The 24745-nt window shown below is 43.1% G+C and overlaps 1 protein-coding gene across 2 annotated transcripts in view; it reads left to right on the top strand.

Annotated features, from left to right (window-relative positions):
- Window positions 1–24745, top strand: part of PELP1 (proline, glutamate and leucine rich protein 1) — a 244783-nt gene that overhangs the window by 33690 nt on the left and 186348 nt on the right. For both annotated transcript variants that reach the window (XM_069216298.1, XM_069216299.1), the window contains one exon: window positions 11708–11858. In XM_069216298.1, the coding sequence (XP_069072399.1) occupies window positions 11708–11858 (151 nt within the window). The remainder of the gene's footprint in view (window positions 1–11707; window positions 11859–24745) is intronic.

The raw sequence follows: 24745 nt of genomic DNA, 5'->3' as shown, positions 1-24745 counted from the left end.
TTTGTTTGTGCTAGAAATTAGCTCTGCAAGGTCTTTAATGGAATGGGGTTTGTGGTTTTTTGTCTGTGACTCCAGACTTGAATAAGAAGCATGAACTTGGGCTGTGAAAGGGATTACCTTCAATCAAACCACAGACTTCCACTATGTGCTCACCATTCAGTGGTGGCCGACTACAAGGGAGTGCTTTGGTTCCTGAGTTCTGAGAAAGTTTAAGGTATTTGGGTGCACTGGAGTTCCCCTTTGGATAGGGATAACCGCTACTGGATGCAAAAGGGTGGGGCAGGGGCAGCTGGTGCACAGAGATTGAGTACTTGCGTCTGGCCCAGACTAGAAAAGCTCATCCTGACCTACCCCAGAGTTCAGAGGATAATCATTGCTTCCTCCTCTTGATTCCAGGTCTGCTAATACAGTTGCACTTCCAGTGTTAGCCACTTTTTCCTGATGTAGGAGACTGGTTCTTTTGGAGGTGGATTCTGGTCCGTGTTTTTTGCATGCTTGGAAAAGAAGAAAGTCTGACTTATTCTTGTGACTGCTTGACTTGCAAATATTCTCTTTAACAGGGTTTTATGTTAAAGTTGTGATGAATGCTACCTCACATTCCCCAAAGTATGACTGGATGAACGCTGCTTCTATAATTCCAGGCATGCTCACCTGGAGTGGTACTACCTCTCCCCTGAAGGAAGCCACACACACTCTTATTTCACCCAGTCTGCCCCTTTATAGTCACTTCATTTTGATGGAGAAAGGGAACAACCTGTCATGCCTTTCACCTCTCTGACACCGTTACTGCAATCTATCTATTTGCTCCTTGGCTAACCTTTTATTCTCCGCACCTTGCCCTATGCCTGTTACCAATCTTTAAGAAATAACAGAGTGCGTGCCACTTACCAATGCAGCCAAGTCGGGCCCATGAGCACAGCTCACAATATATTAACCTGAGCTCAGTCACCTTGTAGCTATGCCACATAGTAGAGAGCCTTACCTTGAAGAAATGTGTAAAGTATTTATGCAGTTCCGAAACAGTAATAAAGTCAAAATGCAACACAATAAAAATCCCAAACCGTATTAGAAAAATAGAGTGCAATTCAGAGTTCAAAAGAATACACAATGACACCAGAATGACAAAAATCGAATAAGCAGAAATGGAGAGATGAATTTTTAAAGTTCGTTAAGTAGGAGTAGTGCTAAGAAGCATGAAGTGCCAGTGATAGTCAATGGTCGCTGTAGTCCAGAACCACGGCGCCGATTGACGCTCACTGCGATGGAGCACATGTCGAATACACCAACCAGGTTCGTCTTGGTCAAACATTTTTCCTTCTGGCTTGAGTCTTTTAATTCGAACTCCTCTACATTAGTACACTTTTAAAGCCTCTAGGACCTCAAGGGAGTCACTTAGAGACGACACAGGCGTCATGGGAAAAGGCAAAACTTTGAGACTAACAGTGTGAGGCAGAGGCCAAACAACAGGGCCTAGTTTCCAGTGGTCAGCGGATCATTTTCAGGAAAAGGCGGCTTGTAGCCTGTTTGTTTTCTGTAGCTTTAACAGGAGGTCAGCCCTAAGACCACTCAAGTCCACCTCTTTATCTTGGGTATGAGAGAGAGTTGGTCCAGTCCTTCAGGGCTCCTCTCAGGGCGCACACAACAGTTTTAGTTCTCTTCTGAGCTTCCTGAGGTCCAGGAGTGTTTTGAAGTGGTTGCCTGGAGATGCCACAGTTATGTCTGGCACGAGCTAGCAGGTGGGAGTAACCTGCCCTGTCCAGTGGGGTAAACGTTCCTGGTCCCAACCCTCCCCAATTTGGGCATTTCAAGTTGGCAAACTTTTTCAGTCACATTAAACTTGTGCTCAGAGGACTGGGATTATATGTGTGTAGAGTGGACTGTGATAATCACAGTGACCTCCCTCACCTAACATGAACATTCACTTTGAGTCAGTCACTGCACCCATAATAAACCAAGAGATTAGAAGTCTTACAAGGAAAAAGTAGGGTTTTCCAGCAACCAGACAAGGGATAGACAAGAATTGTTTTGGCATCATGTTTACCTTTCTTTTAGGTGTACCCCCTAGTGTTATTTGTAAATACCGAGCAGACTTGTCAAGCAGGATTTGCCGGTCAGGCAGGACTGCATATTGTGTCTGATTTAGAGGAGCCTTCACTGCCCATTCAAGTCAGTCTATTCTTTGCTCTTGGGAGTTATTGTTCCTTAATATTTATTCAAAATCACACTTCGCCATTAGATTGAATTTTAATAGCTACTAAACATAGTTGTTAAACTATTTTTAAGTTAGCCCAATTTCTAAGATATGGTATTCAAATTGTTAATCTGTACTCTGCTTTTCTACACAGGACAGCTAAGCCTACTACTGTGAAAAATGCTTTTGGGTGCTAGTCACAGCATGGACATGTTAGGTTAAATCCTGCTTTCAAATACTTCTTACACTGCCCTGTTGGTTCAAAGGGTTTATTTTGACAGTTTGCATTGTGTTTTTCCCTATTGCTACAGTCAAGCTACACTGGTGTGCCTGAAGCAATGTTTTACACTGCCGCTTTAATGGACGCCACAATTGGTGCTGCAGTTTACTAGTGATATTTGACTTAAACACCCTGAGTACACTTTGTACCATATACTGGGGACTTAAAATATTCCAATTAGTAATATACCAATTCAACTACATTTAAAAGGGAAGCACACACACTTACTATTGGTTAGCAGGGATAAAGTGCAGTGAATCTAAAACCAGCAAAAATACAGGCTCCAGCAAAAAGTGAAAAATACGGGGTGACCCTGCAGAAAATGAGGCTTTCCTACATGTGCCAAGGGTGCCTTGTAAAAGATGCCAATTGATGAGGTACAGGAAAAAATGCTAATCATGGGCCATATATGACGCCTATAATGTTCTGTTACTTGATCTCCCTCAGTAAAAGGGACAGAATAAAAAAGGCTGCTGGCATCTGGGAGTGTTTTTAAAATCATATAGTAGTATGGTTATTGGATGCTGAAGGGCAAAACTAAAGTCTAATCCTTTTGTGAATATATCAGGGAAAATATTTGGAAAATAATTGCTTGTATTCTTTGTGTGTAATTTCTATAAGCAGGGGTGTGGAATTCCTATAGCCTGACACCCAGTACATATTGGTTGGGGTCAAGGACAAAAAGTTTTGATGTGTATTTTGTCCTTGGGACGAGTAGGCCCAACCATCTACAGCACAAAGCCTTTGGCTGCTAGTTTACAGGGAAGGGAACTGTCTGCAGTTGAGGTGATATGTAAGTCTATGTGTTAATGTTGTTCAAACTTGTATTTGTGGTTCATTAATGCAAAGCCTTTATTATTAGGGTGAGCACTCTAAATAAACGTTTTGAGTTCACACTGTACAACTGACAGTGGTTCCAGCTAAAACAGTGTATACACGTTTGAAAAGTTTAACAATGAGGCTACACATAATGCTCCCAGAATGCTATCTGATTAGATACAAATGTTTGCAGAAGCTTGTAAGTAACAGTACTTTCAAAATAAAATGTTCCGAAAAAAATACAAGTTGAAAAATAAGTGTTGCTACTATGAAAAGCAAACATTGCCACCAGTGGAGTAACAAAGGCCCCTGCAGCCCTCAGATGCAGGGGGCTCTATGGACCCCCTCAGTACAGCAGCTGGCCTGCGTGAGTCCAGAGCGGGGGACCTCCATGTTCTTGGCAGGGGCACCATCCAGTTTTGGTATGCCACTGATTGCCATGGTAGTTCTTGGCACTGAACAAAACTACTGTATGCCACTATGCTCCTTATGGAAGAGCACAATGCTATCACTCAAAGTAAAGCCATCCGATAGAGGAAAAAAAAAAATAGTATTTTAATAAAAACAAAATGTCCTGGTTAACACCAGACCTAATTAGGGGCCCAATTCTTAAAGAAAGTCACAAACGTGCACCCATGGTATGTCTGTGATTTAGTGGCTTTAATGAATTCACAAGAATTTACAGAAGTAGATCAAGAAATTGTACTCCTAGAAAATATTTGCGAACTGTGTTTTAACAGAAGAAAATATGAATGTGTAGATTTGCTCATGTGAAAATCTAGTGAGAGTTTATTACAAGTTCCCTTTCCCTCCAACCACTTTTTTCTCAACCCTGGAAGGACTTCTACTTCTGCCCTTGTCAGGAATACATTTTCAACCTTTCTCAGAATGTGCAAACCTACTAACTTGCATGTTTTGAGGATTTTCACCACATCTTCTCTAATATTTTCCCAGAGCCAAAGGCATTCCAGCCTGGAACTATTGCTTACTGCTTCTTCTAGCCCCAGTATACACATTTGTGAAAATGTGGTAGAATAAGGAAATTGCTATAGCAGGGCTTGAAATTGCTAGTATTCAAGCCCTACTATAGTATTGGCCCTGACATAATCAGAAAGACTATTAACAAAATGTAGGCAGCTGGCCCAGTGTGTGGTGGACACCTATGGTGTTACACATCATACTGGGTCGAGGCAAACCCCTATTAGTTAGTGTCACAGTGTCTAGACAGCCAGAGCTCTCTAGGGTAGCTGTGGTGAGCAGCCAAGACTTTTCTAGGCGGCATGTGAAGCATTTGCAATTCCACTGTAGTCACACAGTAACTTATCACACATGAAACAAACCACACAGTGTTGCAAAAATAAACGTATTTTCTTACAAGCACAGCAAACTAGACTACCATTGGTATACCTCCCTTGGGAGGTATGAAACACACAAGATATACACAGGTAAGTATTAGCAAGGCCCTATTGGGGTGGGTGGGAACCATATTCTAAAAAATGGAATGCGAGCAGATGTCCCCCCACCAGAGTGAATGGAGTAGCAGAAATGGGCTGGGGAGAGTGTAACCCCAAAAGGGAAGTACCTAGAAGATCCCCAGTGGACTGGTGCAGAGAGGTAAGTTACCCGGTTTTCCCATAGGCTAATATGGGGACATTGCGGTTGGAAAATGCAGAATCAGGACCAGACCGGTGGAACCCAAGGGCAGATTCTGGGTAAAGAGGACCTGCAAATGAAGGGGACAGAATCCAGTCCATGTAGGAGTGTCCGGGTGGGACTGGAACCAATGCCCACCCTTCTGTAGCTGAAGATCCGGGTCAAAAGTGATGGATGAAGTCAAGCTGCGGGGTCCAGGAGCTGCAGAGGAGTCCCTGAAGTTGTCTACTATCTGTCCCTCGCCGGTCGCTGGATTGCAGATCAGTCAGTGGTTGGGATGACCACCAACAAGCACAGGCAACGGCAAAAGAAGATGTTGGATGTTTTGCAGACCTGTGAAGGAACAGCAAGGTCCTGGGGACTCGACCTTTGGAGGGGAGTCTGGGCTGACCCTCAGAAGACAGGAAAGCCAGCAGAAGCAGTCGGAGCCCCCACAAGCAACCCACTGGCAGAAGGCACAGTAACTTGCAGTGAGGCCCAGTGAGCATGACTGAAGGAGTCCCACGTCGCTGAAGCCGCAGAGAGGAGACTGTCTATGCAGAGGTAGAGTGCTGGGGGCCGAGACTTCTTGGATTCTGAAGATCCCTCAGAGCAGGAGTCAACAGCCCTCAGTTCGTGCAACAGTTGCGGTGCACAGGGATTCTGTCCCAGAGGCAAGGACTCACCGTCTCCCACGTTGAACATAAGGCAGAGAGGACCTTTGGATTCCTCAGAACAACCATCTGTGTTGGAGAAGCTATGCAGATCTGGAGGACAGAAGATCCCACCAGCTGGACGTCGTTGCCTTAGGTGCCTGCGGATGTAGGGTAGTGACTCCTTCACTCCAAGGGAGATTCTGTCCTGCTTCTTTGTGCAGCTGGAGTCTTGCTGACCCCAGAGGATGTTCAGCCTGGGCAATGTTGCCGAATACTGTCAGGAGCCACGGAAACAATGTTGCAAGGAGAAGTCTTCTCAGGTGATGCAGTCTTATTCTGTTCCTGTGTAGCCCAGCAGCGGTTCCAGAGGCCAGGAGCAGAAGAGGTCTTTGCAGAGTGGTTCTTGTGGCGTCTTGCACAACGAATCTGGGGACCCAACCTCCAGGGAGTCCCTAAATAGCCCAAAGGGGGGGGTTGATGTTTCCCTGCGGTGCCCACCTATCGGGGGTGACTTAAACTGACCTGCTGTAGGGACCTGTAGTGAAACGGTGCATGCACCTTCTCACAGAGGTTGCAAATGGCAGGCAGGTAGACACAGTTTGCATGGGCTCTCGTGGATGGCATAATGTGTGTTGCAGCCCATGTGGGACCTGTGGTGTACCAATGCCCTGTGTACCTAAGTACCATCTACCAGGGACTTACAGTAGTGCACCAGCATGCAAATTGTGGAGTGTAAGAAGTACCAAGACAACCAAATTTGGAAGAGAACGTGCAATAACTGGGGTCCTGACGAGCAGGATCCCAGTGAAAACAGTCGGAGCACACTGACATAAGTCAAAAAGTGGGTGTAACCATGCCAGAAAGAGGGGTCTTTCCTACAACAGAGCTCTTACATAATTAGATTGCTGCCATATTTTGTCTCTGCACTAGAGGGCACCAATGGGACAAAGTTTTTTTTCTTTTTTTTTTTTTTTTTACAGGACCAGTGGATTGAAGAAGCAACCTGCCACATGGTCAAGCAGATATTTTATTAGATTCCACATCCCTGTATGAGGAATGGAGAGCTGAACTACAAAATGTGGTGCATGCATGAGCAGTTGTCTAGTGTAAGGGACAGCAACAAACAATATTATTTGTAATTTAGTGAATGTTTTATAGGCAATGCTGAATCCTGATCTGATTCAGAGCAGTCTACGTTGTTAGTGTGGAATGTAATCAGTTCATAACTCCATAACCTTTACTCTGAAGATCTTATTGTTCAGGACTTTTTCTTTTTAATGTTTCACTTTTAAAGTCTCCCAAAAAGAGTTGTTGATTCATTTTTATGTATTATGTTTATTTTATAGAGCTCTGTTATGCCCAAAACACAGTTCATTGTGCTAACCCACCATACAAAAAGCATAAACACAAAGGCATTATGATCATAGCGTAAACCTGGAAACACACCAACTTTCATTTTTGTTCGAGAAATCAACTAGTTGATCTCCAATTGGACAGTAGGGGGTGCAGAATACTATAGTTAGACTGCCTGGACACTACATGCCTGTGTTCAACTGAGCAAGGTCTCCCTAATACTGGGGCACTACCAGACTTTGAGAGAGAGTAAATGCTACTTGAAGGTCTTAGCCAGAAGGCAGGGTGGAGCTTTAGAAAGGCCCTGTGAACTACAAATGGCATTTTTAATTTTAATCATTGAAGGCATAGAACATAGTAAAAGCTGGCTAAAACCAAGGTGGTGGCAGTAAAGTTAGTGTTGCATGCTGACTGAAGGGCATGAGATAAAAATATTAAGACTTGATACCGACAGGTACTTTGGGCTTTAGGAAATGTTTGTTTGATGTTTGAATAGTGTCTAGTTTTTTTGGGCCAAGCATCTGTACCAAACAGTGCTTGACCCTGCTGACCAGAACACTGACATAACATTACTTAACTTCTAGAATTTTCTTTTGTATTCAGTGAGAAATTTCCAGAATACAGGGACTCAAGGAAACTGCAGCAGACCAATTAAAAGCATCAGTTTTTAGGTTGAGCCTGCAGGCTGCGTGGATGCGATGTTGTCACTTGCCAATCCTATTGTAGCTTTACAAATTAACCCTTAAGAGGTACTTTTAGTCCGTCCATTACTTATTACTTTTAGGCACCATTATCGCTCTTATTAACTGCCTTCTAATTTGACAGTCCCACCCAAGCGTTCGTTCCTGCATTGCTCTTTGACTGAGGTGCTATTTCTTCTTTTTCTTTTTTACATTTTTTTTAAATTGTTTTAATCAAACAAATTTGACCTGACTTAAAGGGTTGTATGACACAACCATGCATGCCTTTACAACTAATTTCATTGTAAAATCATGCTTAGTAAAGGCATATGTGGAAATGGCATGCGTGGTTGTCATACAACCCCCCCCCCCTTTAACCTAAAAAACTACACTGGCCCCCCCCCCACCTGCCCTGAGCCCTAAAAATGAAACTATACTGATACGCCCCACCCGCCCTGAGCTCTAAAACCTTCCCCCACCCCTATTAAGTAAACTACCCCAACACCACCTCTAAGCCCTAAAAAAAAAAAAAAAAGACCCTGACCTCCCACCCCTACCCCTAATAAACTTCCCCAACCCCCCACCTAAAACATAACCTACCTAACCCCCCCACCCTAAGCAATAAACAAGCCCTAAATCCTCTCCACCCCTAAAAACTACCCCCAAACCCCACCCCAGCCTCACTTACCTCACTGCGTCCTTTCCAGACCCTTCTTCCTCTCCTTCGTCCTCCGGCATTCCTTAAACCTTCCCTTGCCCCCAAAAAATAAACTTACCCACCCCTTTAAAAAAAAAAAAAAAAAAAAACTACCCAAAGCCCTAAATTCACCCCAACCCTAAACACTACCCCCAAAACCCTGCCCCAGCCCCACTTACCTGCCGCGTCCTCTCCCTAGCCATGAGACTGCTCTCTGCCTGTTCTCTGCCTTAACCACGCATGCCAGGTCACTCTAATCCACTTGAACCCTCTCCACTTTTATCCTCTCCAATCCACCCCTCTCAAATCCACTACAGTCTAGTCCACTACACTCCCAGCCACTCCAATCCACTCTCATCCTCTCCACTCTACGCTGTTCTACTCACCCCAGTTCACTCCACTCTAATTCCCTCCAGTCCATTCTGATCGACTCCACTTCCCTGCAATCCACTTCACTCAAATCCTCTCTAATCTAGTCCGCTCCACTCTAATCCTCTCCGCTCTAATCTTCTCCTCTCAGGCCACTCCACTCTACTTCAATCCACTCCCACTCTAATCCACCTACTCTAATCCACTCCGGTCCAATCCAGTGTAATTCACTCCACTCTAATGCACTTCACTCCACTCCAGTCTACTGCGCTCTAATCAACTCCTGCCCACTCGACCCTAGCCCGCTTCACCCTGTGACACTTCATTCTTATCTGCTCAACTCTACGGCACTCCACTCTAATTGGCTTGACTCTGCAGCACCCGACTACGTCACTCCTTGCCACTCCACTCTAACAAACTCTGCCACTCTGTGCTACTCCACAACACTATGATACTCGACTCTACGACATTCCAATCCACTCCATTATAATCTACTCTAATCCACTCCGCTGCACACTAATCCACTCCGCTGCACTCCACGACACTCAAATCTGCTTCATTCTAGGAAGCTGTAGTCCACTCCACTCTACAACACTCTGATCCACTCCACTCCACGGCACTCTGATCTGCTCCACTCTAAGACGCTCTAATCCACGCCACTCTAGGGGATTCAAATCTACTCCATAGGAACGAGGAGAGGAGACAGAGCGGAGAGAGAAGCGGAGTGAGGAGAGGAGACAGAGCTGAGAGAGGAGCAGAGAGTGGAGTCAGATTGGAGAGAGATGAAAGGAGACAACAGAGCGGAGAGAGGAGCGAGGAGAGAAGTTGACTGAGGAACAAGGGGAGTAGAGGGAAAAGGAAAGCAGATCCCAGAACTCTACACGCCAACCACCCAGCCACGTTCCTGGAGGAACGTGGCTGCAAAAGGCTTATTATGGTTGTGTCTGTTGTTTAATTTACTGGCTTCTATTATATGATTTCAAGAAATGCACCATTGGGACGTTTTGGTGCTAATGCATTGCGTCTTCGAAACATTTGATACTTGGAAACTTATTTTCCTTTTGCCTTGAGGAAGTCAAGTTGACGAAACACGTGTTGGCTGCTGTTTCTCTAGCTGTATGATGGATATCATTATATGGAACAATAGGATGAATAAAAGCACTACTACACGTCAATTTTGAATTGGAATCTTTACCGATACAACAGGAAGAATTGGACGTATATGGTGTGCCTTGGTATATACTTATGAACCTTCAAGTATCATTTGAACTTCAAATTATACCATCTGCATCCTCAGTGGCTGGATGCTTACCAGTTGGACACCCATTGAGTTATTTGATATTAATGTATTGACTGTGTTGGTTTTACTACAATATACATGTATAGGAGGTGCAAACTTCGTGCACAGCCACTGTTTTTTGTTACATATCTAATCTTCTCCACTTCACTCTAATCTGCTCCACTCTACTCCACTCTAATCCGCTCCATGCCACGCTAATCCATGCCACGGTAATCCACGCCGTCCTGATCGACGCCACGCCGTTCTGACCCATTTCATGCCACCCCACTCTGATCCACACCTTTCTAATCCAAGCCAGGCCACTCTAATCCACACCTGGTCACATTAATCTACATCACGCCACTCTGATGCTTGCCATGCCAATCCATGCCACTCCACTCTGATCTGTTCCCCTCAGTCCACTCTGATGTATTGCACTCTGATTTGCTCCACTGCACTGATTTGCTCCATTCAGTGCTAATTTACTCCACTCTGATCTGATCCACTCTACTTTGATCCACTCCACATTGATCCACACAAATCCTCTCCAGTTCACTTTGATCCACTACACTCCATGCCATTCTACTCCACACCACTCTAATCCACTTCCCTCTAATTCACTCCAGTCCACTCCACTTCAATCCACTCTATCCTAATCCACTCCACTTTGAACACGCCACTTACATACATTTCACTCTATTCCATCCAAATCAACTTCAATCCACTTTGCTTTAATCCACGCCATTTCATCCAGTCCACTCCGCCCTAATCCTCTATACGCCACTCTGCTCTATGCCACTCTTTCCTCCATGCCACTCTCTTCTCCAGCCGACACTCTACTAACTTTTAGCCATGCTGAACAGCTGTTGCCCTGGTGTACAACATGGCTAAAATACATTGCCAAAGCCAATAGCTCTTGCATGGGTATGACCTATTGGCTTCGTTAATCTTTTTTTTTTAATGTGCTTGTCATCAGTATGTGTGGAGGCAGTTGCTTTCATTGTATTTATGTTGGTGAATTAAAAAAAAAAAAAAAAAAAAACCTTTAATGTCAAGCTCTGATAAATACATCACAAGCAATCGTTCAACAGAGGGAAAGTTGGCAACATTTTTCTCTTATCTTTTCTGCATATGTCCAGTTATCAAGTGCAAACTGATTTTTGTTTGTTGTTTAACGTTTTCCTCTCTTACTGTCTCTTATACAAAAACTTATATCATTCCATTCAAGTGTGACTGATGCGGTTTCAGTAATTTTACATTTGATTTGCTGTTTCTGTATGCTAAGCTTGGAAGAAGTACATCATCCCTAATCTAAAGGTGTGATCTTGCAGATTTTAATCAGTCAGATTGCTTCTACAATGTTGTTTTAAGATGGAACTTAATTCAATATCATTCTTTAAAAGGTTGAACAAGTATCTTTTTATTGCTTTAAATATTTTTAATGTGTCATCAATAGTAGTTATTTAAAAGCAAGAGAATCATTATTTCAGTTTTTTTTTTTTTTTTTTGTCATCTTGTATTATTCTAGGTATTGTGCACTGTCAGTCCTGATATAATGTACGTATGTTTTGATCATGTAGAACACAAATAGGTTGGGTAAGTTTTGATTGCCTAGTACAACTGGTACAGGGCATGGTGGTTCTACGTTAATGATTTATGAAGTGATCTCCTTCACTTCCACGTCTCATGTTATCCTCTCCTCTTCTAAGAAGTCTCCCCTTTCTCACTGTGCTGTACTTGTCTTCCTTCAGCTGGCCTGTGACTGTTACACCCATCTGCCCTCGCTGGGTTCAGGCTTCTCACATGGGATGAAATACAGAGAATGCTGGGAACATCAGCTACACACACTCCTAGCAACGCTACATGGAATTGTGGGTAATCTCTATGAAGGCTGTGAGACAGGTAGGTCTATTGAGCATTATTTTCTGTCCATGATCTCAGACCATGTTAGTGCTTTTAAGTAGAATTATAGCTGCTAGTCATAAAGTGCTCATTGCTGGTCTTTCTCCTGTGGGACACCACCAGGAATCTCCTGCCTGCTTATTGCATTGACTGTTCAACTATTGTTTTCTACTTTTAAATTCATTCACAATAGCTCTGGATTTGTACACAACAATCATGCTCAGAGTTTGGTTACAATTAAACACTTCTGTAAATGTTAATTTGATGTTTTGTTTATTTTGAGGAGGCAGGGCTAAATGAATGATCAATAGAGCAAATAATAAAGTTTGTCCAGCATGGAAGAAAAGTACTTGGGAGGTGATAAATTAAAGAGTGGAAGATGGCTTCTGGACTGATTTCTTAAATGAGAGCCCAGAGAAGTAGTGGGTAACAAGGGGTAATTCCCAGAGGTGATAATCACTTGGGAGTATTGAACGAGTACAGAGAGTAGAGATAGAGTAAAAGTAGTGTATGGGCTAAAACACACCAGATTAAAGTTATTCAGTCTCACTTCCTGATAATCAATGAAATGTCATCTACCTTCTTCGGTTACACCTAACAGAAGTTCTAATTTAACCCGCTTCTTGTGTTTTTGAACGGGGTGGTACATAATGCATAAGGGAAATAAAGAACATTTGCAAACACATTTACTATAGAAGGTAATGTATCACATAAGCTCAATACCGAACTAACGTGTTGCTGACGTCCCAGCTTTTGCATTCTGCATAGTAAAGGAGGCTGTTTTATCTCTGTGCAAAACAGTTGTAAAGTAGGGCTATGACACAGTTGAGTTAGGGACCTAAAGTATTAAATATACAGAGGTCAACAATAAATGACACATTTGTTTTCAGTGCCAGTGGGCTGTGGTGCATGGAGATGCTTATTTGACCCTGTTTTCTGTAGAACAACCAGAAATTGCATCTTTCATGCTAAGTGAACAGCTTCATGTACTTGGCTGATAAGTGGAATAATTCATTTAAATCTCACAATGTTTACAGGTTCTGCATACATTGGACATGACTGTATTGGGTGGTTTGCACATTTTTCACAAAAACTGTTACATTTGTTATACTGTATAAGCAGTGCCTCTCTTTGTATGGTCACCCCCTGGAATTTTTTGGGCTGATGCTGCTGTTTTTTTCTTTTTTTTTCTTTCTTTGGGTGCACTGAGATCTACTAACCACATCTCCTTGTCAGTGCCCTAAGCTTAAAACGTGTATGTTTGCCTGGCTTATACCCAGTTGCCATAAGCTAACTAACATGTGAGTCCCTAGTATATGGTACCCATGGCCTGAAAGTTAGAGGGTCACCCCAGGGACTTGACCACTGGTTGTGCCAACCATGGATGTGACAAATGTAAAACATGGCTCCCAGTCTGCCACTACAGACTGGAAGGGCAGTTTTAAGGTGTCAATTCGACATTGCCATTTACAACAATAGCAAATATATCACCGTAGGGTAGGCCTATGGAGCCCTAAGGCAGGATGCTGTACAGTAAAAAGTGGAACATGCTCTTGCACGTGTTCCTACAGTAAAAACCCGCAAATTGTCTTTTTAACTGTGGAAAAGGGAAGTAGCCCCATTGGCGAGTCCAGACTTACAGGATGACACCTCAACCCTGCTAACTTTTGACTGTGATTACTAATGTTGGTCCTAATGGGTGTCAAAAAACTCGCTACATTTAACCCAACTTGATGCTGAAGTTGAAATTAATGTAACTTGTTATGTGCAGCTTTTGAAAAGTTTCCACTTTGCTGCCCTAAGTCTCCTGTGCCCGCTTAGGGTTGCAAATGGGGTCTGTTCCAGAGACAGCTTTCTACCCTTCTGAGGAGATGTGTAAATGACTCCCAGGAAAGGACACAATAGAAGCCTGTGTGAGGGGGAACTGTTACCTCTACCTGGCAGCAAGCCCCAAGGGTGCTAGCCTAAAAGGTGATCTTCAAAGGAAAGGTCGCCTTTGACAGTCAAATGGCCAACACTTGTAAGAGGGGCTGCTCTGTTTTTTTTTAGGCAGACAGTCTGGCACTAGGGACAGCGAGGAGAAGCCAGATGTCGAACTGTTTTTTCAGGGACGCATAGTCCCATTGCTAGTCACGCCTCCTGGTTGGGTTAGGGGGCTCTGCATGCCGAGAGAGGGGTTGTTCCATGTTGGAAATGGGCAGAGTGGAGTCTTCGGATAGCTAGGTGCCACACTTCAAAAGTAGTAGTCATTAGGAGGGAGGGAACGCAGTAGACCATTGGTTAGGGACTGCGACCTGCCCTTAGGGCATTTTCTGGGCATAAAAGGGCACCCTTGGCACCCAGAACTCTACTCTTATTGGACTGGAGAAGAGGCCGGAAGAAGGACTGCCCTGCTGCACCCAGGACTCAGTGGAAAGAGGCTGCACAGATGTGGACTGCACCTTGGGCCAGCAAAGGAAAGGACTGTGCCTGCTGTGTCCTGCTTGTGGAGAAGTCGACTCCTGGGCCAGCTGAAGCCAGAGACTCCAAGGGTCAGTTGACTTGACCTCCTGTGATCACTGCTCCTGACAGCCATGCAACCCAAGGACCAGGGCCCGACAATCAAGAGTTGTTCCCAAGTCTTCTGGACCTGGGCGAGCTGTCTGAATGCAGCTTGGTCGCCCAGAAGCAAGTTACCACCAAAAGAAGGGAACCGTTGACTGGTAGTTCAGTGGTGACTGGATTTCTGCCAAGCTCGAGAGCCCTTCTAGAGAGGTCGACCTTTGGTGCCAGGATTGCCTCACTAAGCCTGTGGACTGAGGAGTATCTGCAGGAAGGCACCCATCCGCCACACAACATCCTTCAACATCTTCAGCAAACTGTATGCCTTGCATCAGGACCATCTACAGAAGTCAATAGCAAGGAGCCACTGATGCTGGAACTGTACTGGAAACTGCTTTTCTCATAGAGGTAACTGTTTTTGTGAAACTTACTGTTCCCCCGACTGGCTCCCTGCCTAAGCTGGTCACCTAAATAAACTCCTAGTAACCACATCACAATTTACCCAGGTTTTTTCTTGAAAATGTTACTAAGTGGTCACATTTGCGGAATTATTGATAATGCTTGTGCGTGGTTAAGTAAAAATGTTTTATTTACTATACCTTGTAAATCCTGTATCTATGCAACACACCACTGGATCTTTTTCGTTTGGTGTTTAAAATAACATAAAAATCGAATGTATTCTTTTAAATTGGTGTTGGATTTTATAAGTGCCTCGTTTATTTCTTCTGCAGTTGTTTTGTTGCTGTTTAAATGCTTTACACTTGTTCCTTTGAGTACGCTTGACTTCTTAAAGCCACAGCTACCCAGGGTCGAGGTAAGGTTTAACAAATAAAACCTAACTGGTCCTAAAGGGGTTGATAGTGTATTACACAGTTAGGTCACCCACACCACCATTATAACACACCTTGTTTACTCACAAACTAAATGAGTTTCATTGTTTATTGAATTACACATCAGTACTAATTAATGCAAAGCAGGGGTGCAGTCCATTTAGCCATATTTGTTTAATGGGTAATACTCATTCACAGTATAATTATGGTGAAGCAACCTTGCAATACTTTCCTACTCACTTTCATATCAAAGAAAGCAAATAGAGTTCTAAAGCAGTGATGTGTGTTAGCTCCCTTATTATTCAATTTATATGTGCAGACCTTGGAACAACCATTTTAAAATAAGTCCTAGACATCCCACTCCCCAAGGCTAAGAGAAATGTCTGTACCTCTCCTGCAGTATGCTGATAGTGTCCTGGTGGAACAGACCGGTTTGTCTTCACTGTCTACTTATTTCTCTAGAAACGTATTGCAGCGTTAATTCTTTGTCTGCGAACATCTCTAAGCAAATGTAGTCATTCACTGAAAATGCAATGCAATGAAATGGAAAGTGGACGTTTAACAGATCCACAATTATTGGGTCCAAAACCTATACATCTCTTGCACTATGGCTGCACGAGAGAGGTGGCTATAACACAAATCTTATCACTTTTAATTTCAAATCATGATTGTTTGCAGCCGCTGTGTCCCGGCGTTTGACAGAATTAATTGAATTTTTCCTGAATACATTTAAGGAAGTTTTACAGGCAAATGATTTACTTGCACTAAGTTGTGGAAATTACGTTTTTTTCAGTGAAGGTATTTCCTTGGCTGAACACTAGACAATGCAAGCTATAGAGGCATTTGTTCCGTCTTCCTACCTCAGGCCCCTAAAGTGCAAATCAGGCTAGAATTCAGACAGTTAAATTGGGTTCAGACCAGTGAAGCAGCATTATTGAGCTACTGGTGTAGGAACAAACTTGCCATACAAGGGTTGTTTGAAAGCAGTTTTATGGGAAGATGTAAGAGCTCTGAAAAAGAATCAAATGAGCTGGAGCAGAGCTCCAAGTAGGGTCGTCCAAAATTAGGATATGATGCTACTTTGGAATTTAGGCTGGTATCATATTGATTGGGGGGGAGAAACAGCTGTCCTTTAACAAAGATATTTAAAAAAGTTACAAAATATCCAGCTGGGTAGGGAATTTGTATACAAAACCAGGGCCACAATCATGTCTAGCCTTTTCAGTGAGACAGTCCATTACAATTTGGCTTATTTGCCTTCGTTGTGACAGGGCAAACCCAGAAATGCTTGACAGGCCGTTCTTCATGTTAATTGCTGAATGTTCAATCTGGTAGGATGTCTCACTTACGTTGTATGTGCCCAGCCCTACAAAATGGCTGCAAATGTATTTTAAACCACCATTTTTAATTTGGAATTAGAAGAGGTGGAGACTCTGTTTTAACTTCAGTGCTGGACAGATTCTCACAGGATTTGTGAAATTCATGTTGGTGACCCAAAACAAAATTCAGGCTGTATTAACAAACATGGGCCACAGCCAGTTGTGGACAACACTCAGCTAGCCAATTGGTGTAATTGTCTTCTGATTTCCATGAGGCATTATCAAGCACTGTACTGCTTCTATCCTTTTTCCACCTCCACTCTCCACTCTATTTTTAGGAATGCTACGTGTACTTATCGCTAGTCTAGTACTGCTGATCATACTGCTTTGAAAATGACTGGTATCCATCGACATGTTGACAATCTCATGAGCAAATTGTGTTGGTGGGTTGATTAAATCATCCAGTTGCAGCAAGATGGCATACATCACTTGTTTTACTACTTTCCGTTTACTGAGATAAATATGAGAACTCCAGCTGCCGACTGTTGTTGAAGCAGACTTTAAGTCCATTAATCTGACATCTCCTGATATGTGTAGATGTTGAATGAGCTGCAGGAGAAGCCTATCCATCTCTGCTGTCCTTGATTTGTCAACTGACTAGCTCCACTATCTACAATATTGATGTCATTGCTGGTTCTCTGTCTCATAGGTTGGCATTTACTCCTTTAACTTTGATCCAGACCATTTACCTCAAAATTAGTTTCTGGATTGTTTGAAAAAAGCTTCTGGGACTGGTCAGTTATGTACCCTCCCTTGCAATCCTTGGTTCATTGATTTTTGTCTCAAGTTTCATAAATTGTGTACTATTTATTATTTTGGCAACATAACTATTGGCAATATCCGCATTCTAGCCAGTTTTCTCCATCGCCTAGCAACTTGTATATTTTGCAAGTGTAGCCCTGCTGTTTATATGGAATGTGGATGGGAGTGAGGGGTCTTAAACATTCTTCACCGTTAAGATATCATTAAAAAAAAAAAAAAAAAGTGTTGCTTCTGTGAGCTTTTCAATGGAGGGCCATGAAAGGAACTTTGCGTTGATTTAATTTGTTTTTTGCAAAGAGGCTGCTTTCTGAAATCCACATGGATTTTTCATTTGTAACATTAAAACTGCATGGAGTATAGATAGTATTATGTCCAAATGTATAATTCTTAGACATTGTTCATTGATTAAAGGAGCCTAGAGATAGAGAGAGAGAGAAAAGAGAAAAAATAAAGGAAAAAAACACAGACACACTAGGGATACCATTCCAGGGGAGTGAAGTGACTGAGTCAGTGGAGAAGTGTGGCACAATGGTTAGAGCGGCAGACCCTGATGCAGAGATCTGGCCCAGGACCAGGGTTCAATTCCGACTGCGGCGCGCCTTGGGCTCAATTCCCTTGGACCAGATAATTCTCGTCTCTGTGCTTCATCTAATTAATGGGTCCCACTCTGTAACTCTGGGCAATAGCTAGCTTAATCTCCACAACGGTCCTCACAGCGCTTGGATGCCTGGCTTCATCCTGGGGCTGTCCAGGAGTGGGCGCCTCACAGGGAAAAGCCAGGAGGGGTTCCACAGTGTTATGCGTACACCGCCTTGAGACCCTAACGGGTGAGTAGTGCGCTATACAAGTGCGAAGTTTACAGTTTTGTTTGTCATGACTTAGCCAACTTCGGAGGCAGCTGATGTGTAAGGTGTCTTTGCCAGTTTATAAAACATAAAAACATGCTTACAATGGGGGAAGCTCTTTTCAAGAGAGTCCTTGTTCTAAATATAGTCTGAAGCTGGTTCTCAAATCCTGGATAGGGAAGTGAGGCACCGTATGCAGGGGCTGGCAAAAGCAGTGTGCAAGGGCCTTGGTTGTATATTCCACCTTTTAATCGACTAATGAAAAGCACATTATATCATTGACCATTGCCATCCGATTGGCATCTTGCTCGTGCACTACAGTTTAAGCCCCTGTTGCAGTCAGCCTATCTGACCTGAACCAGTAGTGTTCCAAACATTTCCAGAGTTGGGGGTGTGAGAAACTGGCACCCTATTGCAATCCCCCTACCCTCTCTACGTTTTGCCTGGTTTCTGGATGCAACTTGGACTGGAGTGCACTGGGATCCTGTTAACCAGGTCCCCGGTGCCAGTGTTCATTCCCTAAAAAATTCAAAAGTATTGATATAATTCACAGCACTTTTAGGTGCCACTGTAAGTCCCCAGTAAATGGTACTTGGGTAACTAGGGCATGGGGTACTAAGGGTAGGCACCTGAGGGCAGCAGCACAGATTATGCTGCCCTCTAGGGCCATGTACCCAGATGCACCCAACACTGCCATTGCAGGATGAGTGTCCTGGTGCAATCCTAAAAAGTAAACTTGACATGGCACACAGCATGTGTGCTCTCTCCACTATACACTGCATGCAAAATAGATAGGTCACCCTCTCGCAGGCCTTACAGGGTGCACTATACTGTATGTGTGGGCATAGATGCATGAGGTATGTGTGGGCATAGATACATGAACAATATGCCTCTGCTATCTCCTTGTCAAACCTGGGACACAGTAAGTGAACAGTTCAGCCTTTTCAATACCTGTGCTGGACACTGGTCAGTAAGAGCTTCACAACTACATAATGGCTACTCTGAATCCTGTTTTTTTTTTTTTTTTTAATATCAAACCACTCAGAATAATAAATCTAAACTGGTACCAGTATTAAATGTATTACCAGATGTATCCAGGGGTCACCTTAGAGGTGCCCCCTGCAAAAGCTAACTACCCTTTGCAGGGATTGCTGGCTGGTCACAACCAGCCTGCCACCACCAGCCAAGATTCTGGAACCCTGGGGTGAGAGATCCAGCTCTCTGGGTCCCAGAACAAAGCCCTTCCTGGGTGGAAGTGCTAACACCTATTGCCTCATGAATGTGCACTGCCCTGCTAGTGAGCTTCAAAGGGCTTACCGCCCTTGAAACTCGACACCCAGGCCTCCTGTTAGCATCCAATGGCGGCCCCTTTGCAAATCCCCACTTTTGGCGGGAGCAACGGTGGGAAAACACACAAAGGACAGGAGGAGTGGTCATCCCCAGCTTGCATCACCCTTAAGGTGTTGCATGCAAGGTGACGCTTCCATTTTCCTCCATTTTGCATGGAAGGAAAATAGCCAATCAGATGTAGGGAAGTGACTGCCACCCTAAGGTAGATGATCCATTGCCACTACCAGGTACTCCCTAAATGCCCACTAAATACAGTATTTAGTGGACATCCCTAGACTAAGAATCCTGATTTGAAGGACTAAAGAAGACCAGCAACAAAGAAGACCCAAGACTCGAGAACTGAAGTCCTGCTGTGCCAAGAAAAGGCACCAAGCCCTGTCTGCTGCACCCAAGACACTACAATCACCTCTGAGGGGTTCTTGGACATTGGGCGGACTCTTCAAACTCCCAGAGGACCGCCACTATTCAAAAATCGCCAAAGATCTCCCTCCAGAGTTAAGGCATCCCTCTCCTGTAACCAAAGATAAAAGACGCAGTGAAGGCCACCGTCGGTGCAGCCGGACCAAACTCCACCCGACGGACTGTGAGGACAAACCCTGCAAATGTGCCAGGTTTGGTGGCACTGCTCCCTCCAGTGGCCAAATTGTGCAGTAGCCCTAGGTACTGGTCACCTCACATCGGACACCAAGGAGGACACTCCATTCCGGACTGTAAAAGGACCAGGAGAAAGCCACAGGTGAGGGCCTTCAGACATCACCAGGACCTCCCACCAAGAGTGCTTCTGCTGACCTGCAAGTGAGCCTCAAAGTGACCTTCCTCCTGCTTCCAAGTGCACCTTTGCACACAACTCATGGCCCACGGATTTGCTCTGCATCTGGCCGTCCTGTGCCCTGCACCGAAGATCTAGCTGTTTCCTAGGAGTCCCCCACCCCTTGCGACGTAGACACTCTATAGGGACCCACCAGACTTACCTTTAAGTCTGACTTTGCAGTGCTTTTTCAAGTGGTCCCTCCCGCAGTGGCCTGGCACCAGCTCCAATGACTTTCTGCAGCTGCACCAGCTGAAACCGTGAGCCTGAACTTCTCCCGCTGGCCCATAGTGCCCACTGCTGACCTCAACATACCTGCAAAAGGAGACATTGGTAAATGCTTTGCCTGATTTTTATATGCATTTCTCCATTGAGTCCTATGGTGCGTAATTAAGCATAAAAAGACTATATTTAAACTTCAGAATTCATAATTTAAATAGTACGTACCCAATTTTGATGATTTTATAAGAATCAGAAGTATTTTTGTAAATTGGTCTTGAGTTATTCTTTTGAGTGGGTGGTCTCAATTATTGATACTGTGAGTACAACAAATGCTTTGCACTTCTCCAAAATTAGCCTAACTTCTCGACCAAGTTACCATAAAAATGAGAGCATTAGACGGTCTAGTTTTTACCTCTGTAAACCAATATGTGGTTGCCTGGGCCCTCTGCACAGTGTGCCTAGCTTTGCACGCTACATAGAGGGCCAGCCTCCTACAGGGGTTCCTGCTATAAATGTTACATCACTGAAGACATAGGGAGTATGAAACATTTAAACCTCACTCAAAGAACAAGTATAACAAGTGAAACACGCGCATGCAGAAGGAGATTAGTAAGGGTATGAAATGTAGTCGGTGGTGCATTTTGGAGCATATTGTCACAAACATATTTTCCATTGAAATGGCACAACATTTCAAGTTGCCATGCAGTTTTATGATTAAATGAATACAGCTTACAAGATATTGTGTGGAAATTGGGTTTGAGTTAATAATTATCATTGTACCCCCCCAAATAAAGTGTTCTGATTTGTTTAAACCCTCTTAAAAATTGTTTACATCAGTTACAAAAAATGTGCTTTCCTATTTTCCTAACTGCTGATATATTCTGAAATATGTATGCAGTGAACATAGAAGCTATTTAAATGTTCAACGTTAGAAAAAAAACTGCTGTCCTACAGACTTTCCTTTCACATTACAAATACCCTAGCACAATTGGCAGACATTTCATTTTAAAAAGTGCTCTAGCTTTACAGTCAGAAAGAAACGTAAAAACCAATCTCCATGATAAAATATGCAGAACTTTGTAAGAAGACATGACCTGACGATTGACATCTGTCTTTGAAAGCACAGTGAATATGACAAAATAAAAGCATTTAAAAGCATCTTTATTGCTCATTCTTTTTCTGAATGAACAGAACACCAGTCCTTTGCCAGCCCTAGCTCATCTAGCCACTATAGGCCAGGAGTCCTGAAAACCAGTTTACCCTGATAAAAATTGACTCGCCATTGCAAGTGGCCATGTCGAATTTTTCGATGACTAATTATCATGAAACAACATACCCCCTAGTACAAATATTATAACTAATAAAACATCAATATCCCAGGGGTTTTTCTTTTAAGACGTGACACAATGTATTGTCCCCAAGAAATCTTTTTTTTTTGGGGGGGGGGGAAGCAAGAGGAATGCAACCGTGGATAATATGCCTTGAATCTTCAAAGTGCAGTGTGCAGGCAGGGGCATATGTATGTCATTATTAGATGTGTTATGCACCTAAATTAAAAGTGTTACTCCATTTACTGATAAACTGATTAACTATAAAGTGTTTTAAAATAAAACCTGTGCTACCTTGGGAAGAGAAGCCTGCATAAAGAATTTCTCTATAAAATGAGACTTGTTGGCCAGTGCTCATCTTCTTAATGTTATTGTCCACTGTGAACTCTCGATTCTTCCTTTAGGCAATGTCTTGGTAAATAAAATAAACATCACTACTGAACATTGGTGTGCTACATTTTTAGAAGAAATACACAAAGATATTGCAGGCAGATTTGCCAGTTAGACGAATCGGACCTTGTGCTTAATGAATAGTGACCTATGCCACTTATCCATATAACTGGGACATAAGCAGGAAAGAGGAAACATAGTCATAGCAGATGTACCTTTCTGACATCTAGTCTTTCCTGCACCACTTTCTAGATAGTAATACACCCTCCCAATGTTGCCCCATATTAATTTTGCATATACATAGAATTGAGTTGTCCGGAAAATAGCTTCATATGTCCTCGCTTGTTTTTACCCACCCATTTACTTAGCCCACAGTACTGCAAACCCCTCTCATAAGAAACTCCCACCCAAAATAACAAAAAGTGCTTGAAATATTCTCAATCGGATGAGAATGTTTTAATGAGGCCGTCTCACACAACTGTTTTAAATTGAATTAATCCAATAAGAAATGTCACAGCACATCCATCTCTCAAAACGGACACAAAATTATTCCACTTCCTGCAAAGCTATACTCTACTGCTTTAATGTGACTTTTATCAATGACCTATGCATCAATTTCCTGTGCTCTCCTTTGTACCCCAGAATGATACAGCCAAAGATGCTCCTTTAATAGTCTTAATTGCTTCAAAATCCCAGCTGCTTGAACCTTGCATTTTTCTTCTGTATCTTACCTAGGCCAGGGTGAGCGGTCCGGGTTTATTACATAGCAGCCAAAATAAATGCAGCACCCTGTATTCCCTAGAACAAGGAGTTTATGACATGGCTCAGATATTTACCAATTTCGCCAATTTTTTAACTTGTCTCAAATGATATACTTCATTCCTTTCAGACTCCCAAGACTCTAGAGAGGATCTTCGAATCATGCCTTCTATTCTTAACAAGCTTTTCACCTGGCCACTTAGTTTTGTTTAATGGGTTGCAGTTGGCTGTGTTATCCTTGAAATCTTTTATCAAGTACCAGCACATTGGGGACTGTTCACCTTCTACCTAGCATGTGATTGCCCAATTACTACATAATAAACACAGCTCTTGGACACCTTCTTTAGGTAGGCTTTTCAAAGAATTACCACCTTCCGGAAACTGGAGGGTATCTTATCATAATTTGCAGTGGAACACTATCTACATCTGCACAGGCTTGAGTTATTTTTAAATGATTCACTCAAACGTAATAACAGTTGTAACCTGATATGTTCTCCTCTTCAGTAATATGTGTGCAAGATTCAGCCTTATTTAGTTTCCATCCTATTGGAGACCTGTTGGACAAAGAAAAATAATACGTTGTTGTAGTATCTTGCATTGTGCTCCTCGGTTTTGGCTTTTTAACAAGACTTTTTCTCCTGTGCTTCTCAACACTGTTCTTTCCCCTTGTTAATGTACCCACTGATCATACGATGCTGTGCTGGATGGTTGCTACCTCCTAACTCATGGATGTATTTTTTAGGCCATTTATTCCTCACCGAACATCATCTATTATTCGGTCAGTTTGGCATTTCCTCTCTCTCTGCTCCATTCATTCAGTTCTGCAGTATTTTTCGACTTTTTTTTTATTGTCCCTCCCACCCCCCACCCCGGGTAAACAGCTAATAATCAACACCAAAAATGCATTCCTTCAGCTTGAGCCTCCTTTTAGTATTCTTCGAGTGGCTGGGATAAATATAATAGATATTTTCCTTTTCTCATATCAGTTTGTTGCAAACATTGATCTGCAATTGTACATTTTCTTTGACCTTAACACCATAGACATTGTCCCTAATTACAACTGCTCCAATTCTTTTCCTTTTGTCAGACTATTTGAGGAGTTCAGAATGTTCGTAACAGTTTTTAAGTTCTATTTGGTGAAGTTTTTCTAATGTTTGACAGCAGTTTATTTTTGTCCCCACCAGCATTAGGGCATGCCTCATTCTAGACTCCTGGAGATGGATTTATGCAAACACCAAGCCAAAGTAGAAGTTTCATTATATTTGCTTTCTCTCTACTCCAAGGTATTACTGGTTCTTTCTGGGTGGAAACAGTAGGAATGATCTGAGTGTCGTGTTGGCTCTCATTATAACAAAGAGACTGCTGGATTTCGACGGCACCACCACTGGATTGTGGGGACCCGAGTCCAATTCCACGTCCACACTGTGACAACTGTCAGCCTAACCCTTCTGGCCAGCTAGCAGTACCTCACCAGTACCCAAGAGTAGAGGGGATTTGTGGCAGCTGTGCACATGACATTCTGATTTCTCACGGAAATCGTGGTGGAACACATCTTACCCTTTTCTCTCAGTTACATTCCTCTCACACATGCAAAGACAAACAGAAGCAGGAATTGGTTTAATGAATGTTATTGAATCAGCTGCATTCTAGATAAAAAGGCATGTATTGCAATA

The sequence above is a fragment of the Pleurodeles waltl genome, chromosome 12 (assembly GCF_031143425.1).
Source record: "Pleurodeles waltl isolate 20211129_DDA chromosome 12, aPleWal1.hap1.20221129, whole genome shotgun sequence".
NCBI classification, from domain to species: domain Eukaryota; kingdom Metazoa; phylum Chordata; class Amphibia; order Caudata; family Salamandridae; genus Pleurodeles; species Pleurodeles waltl.
Note: the sequence above shows the minus strand (reverse complement) of the source record. Positions and strands in the feature narration are given on the sequence as shown.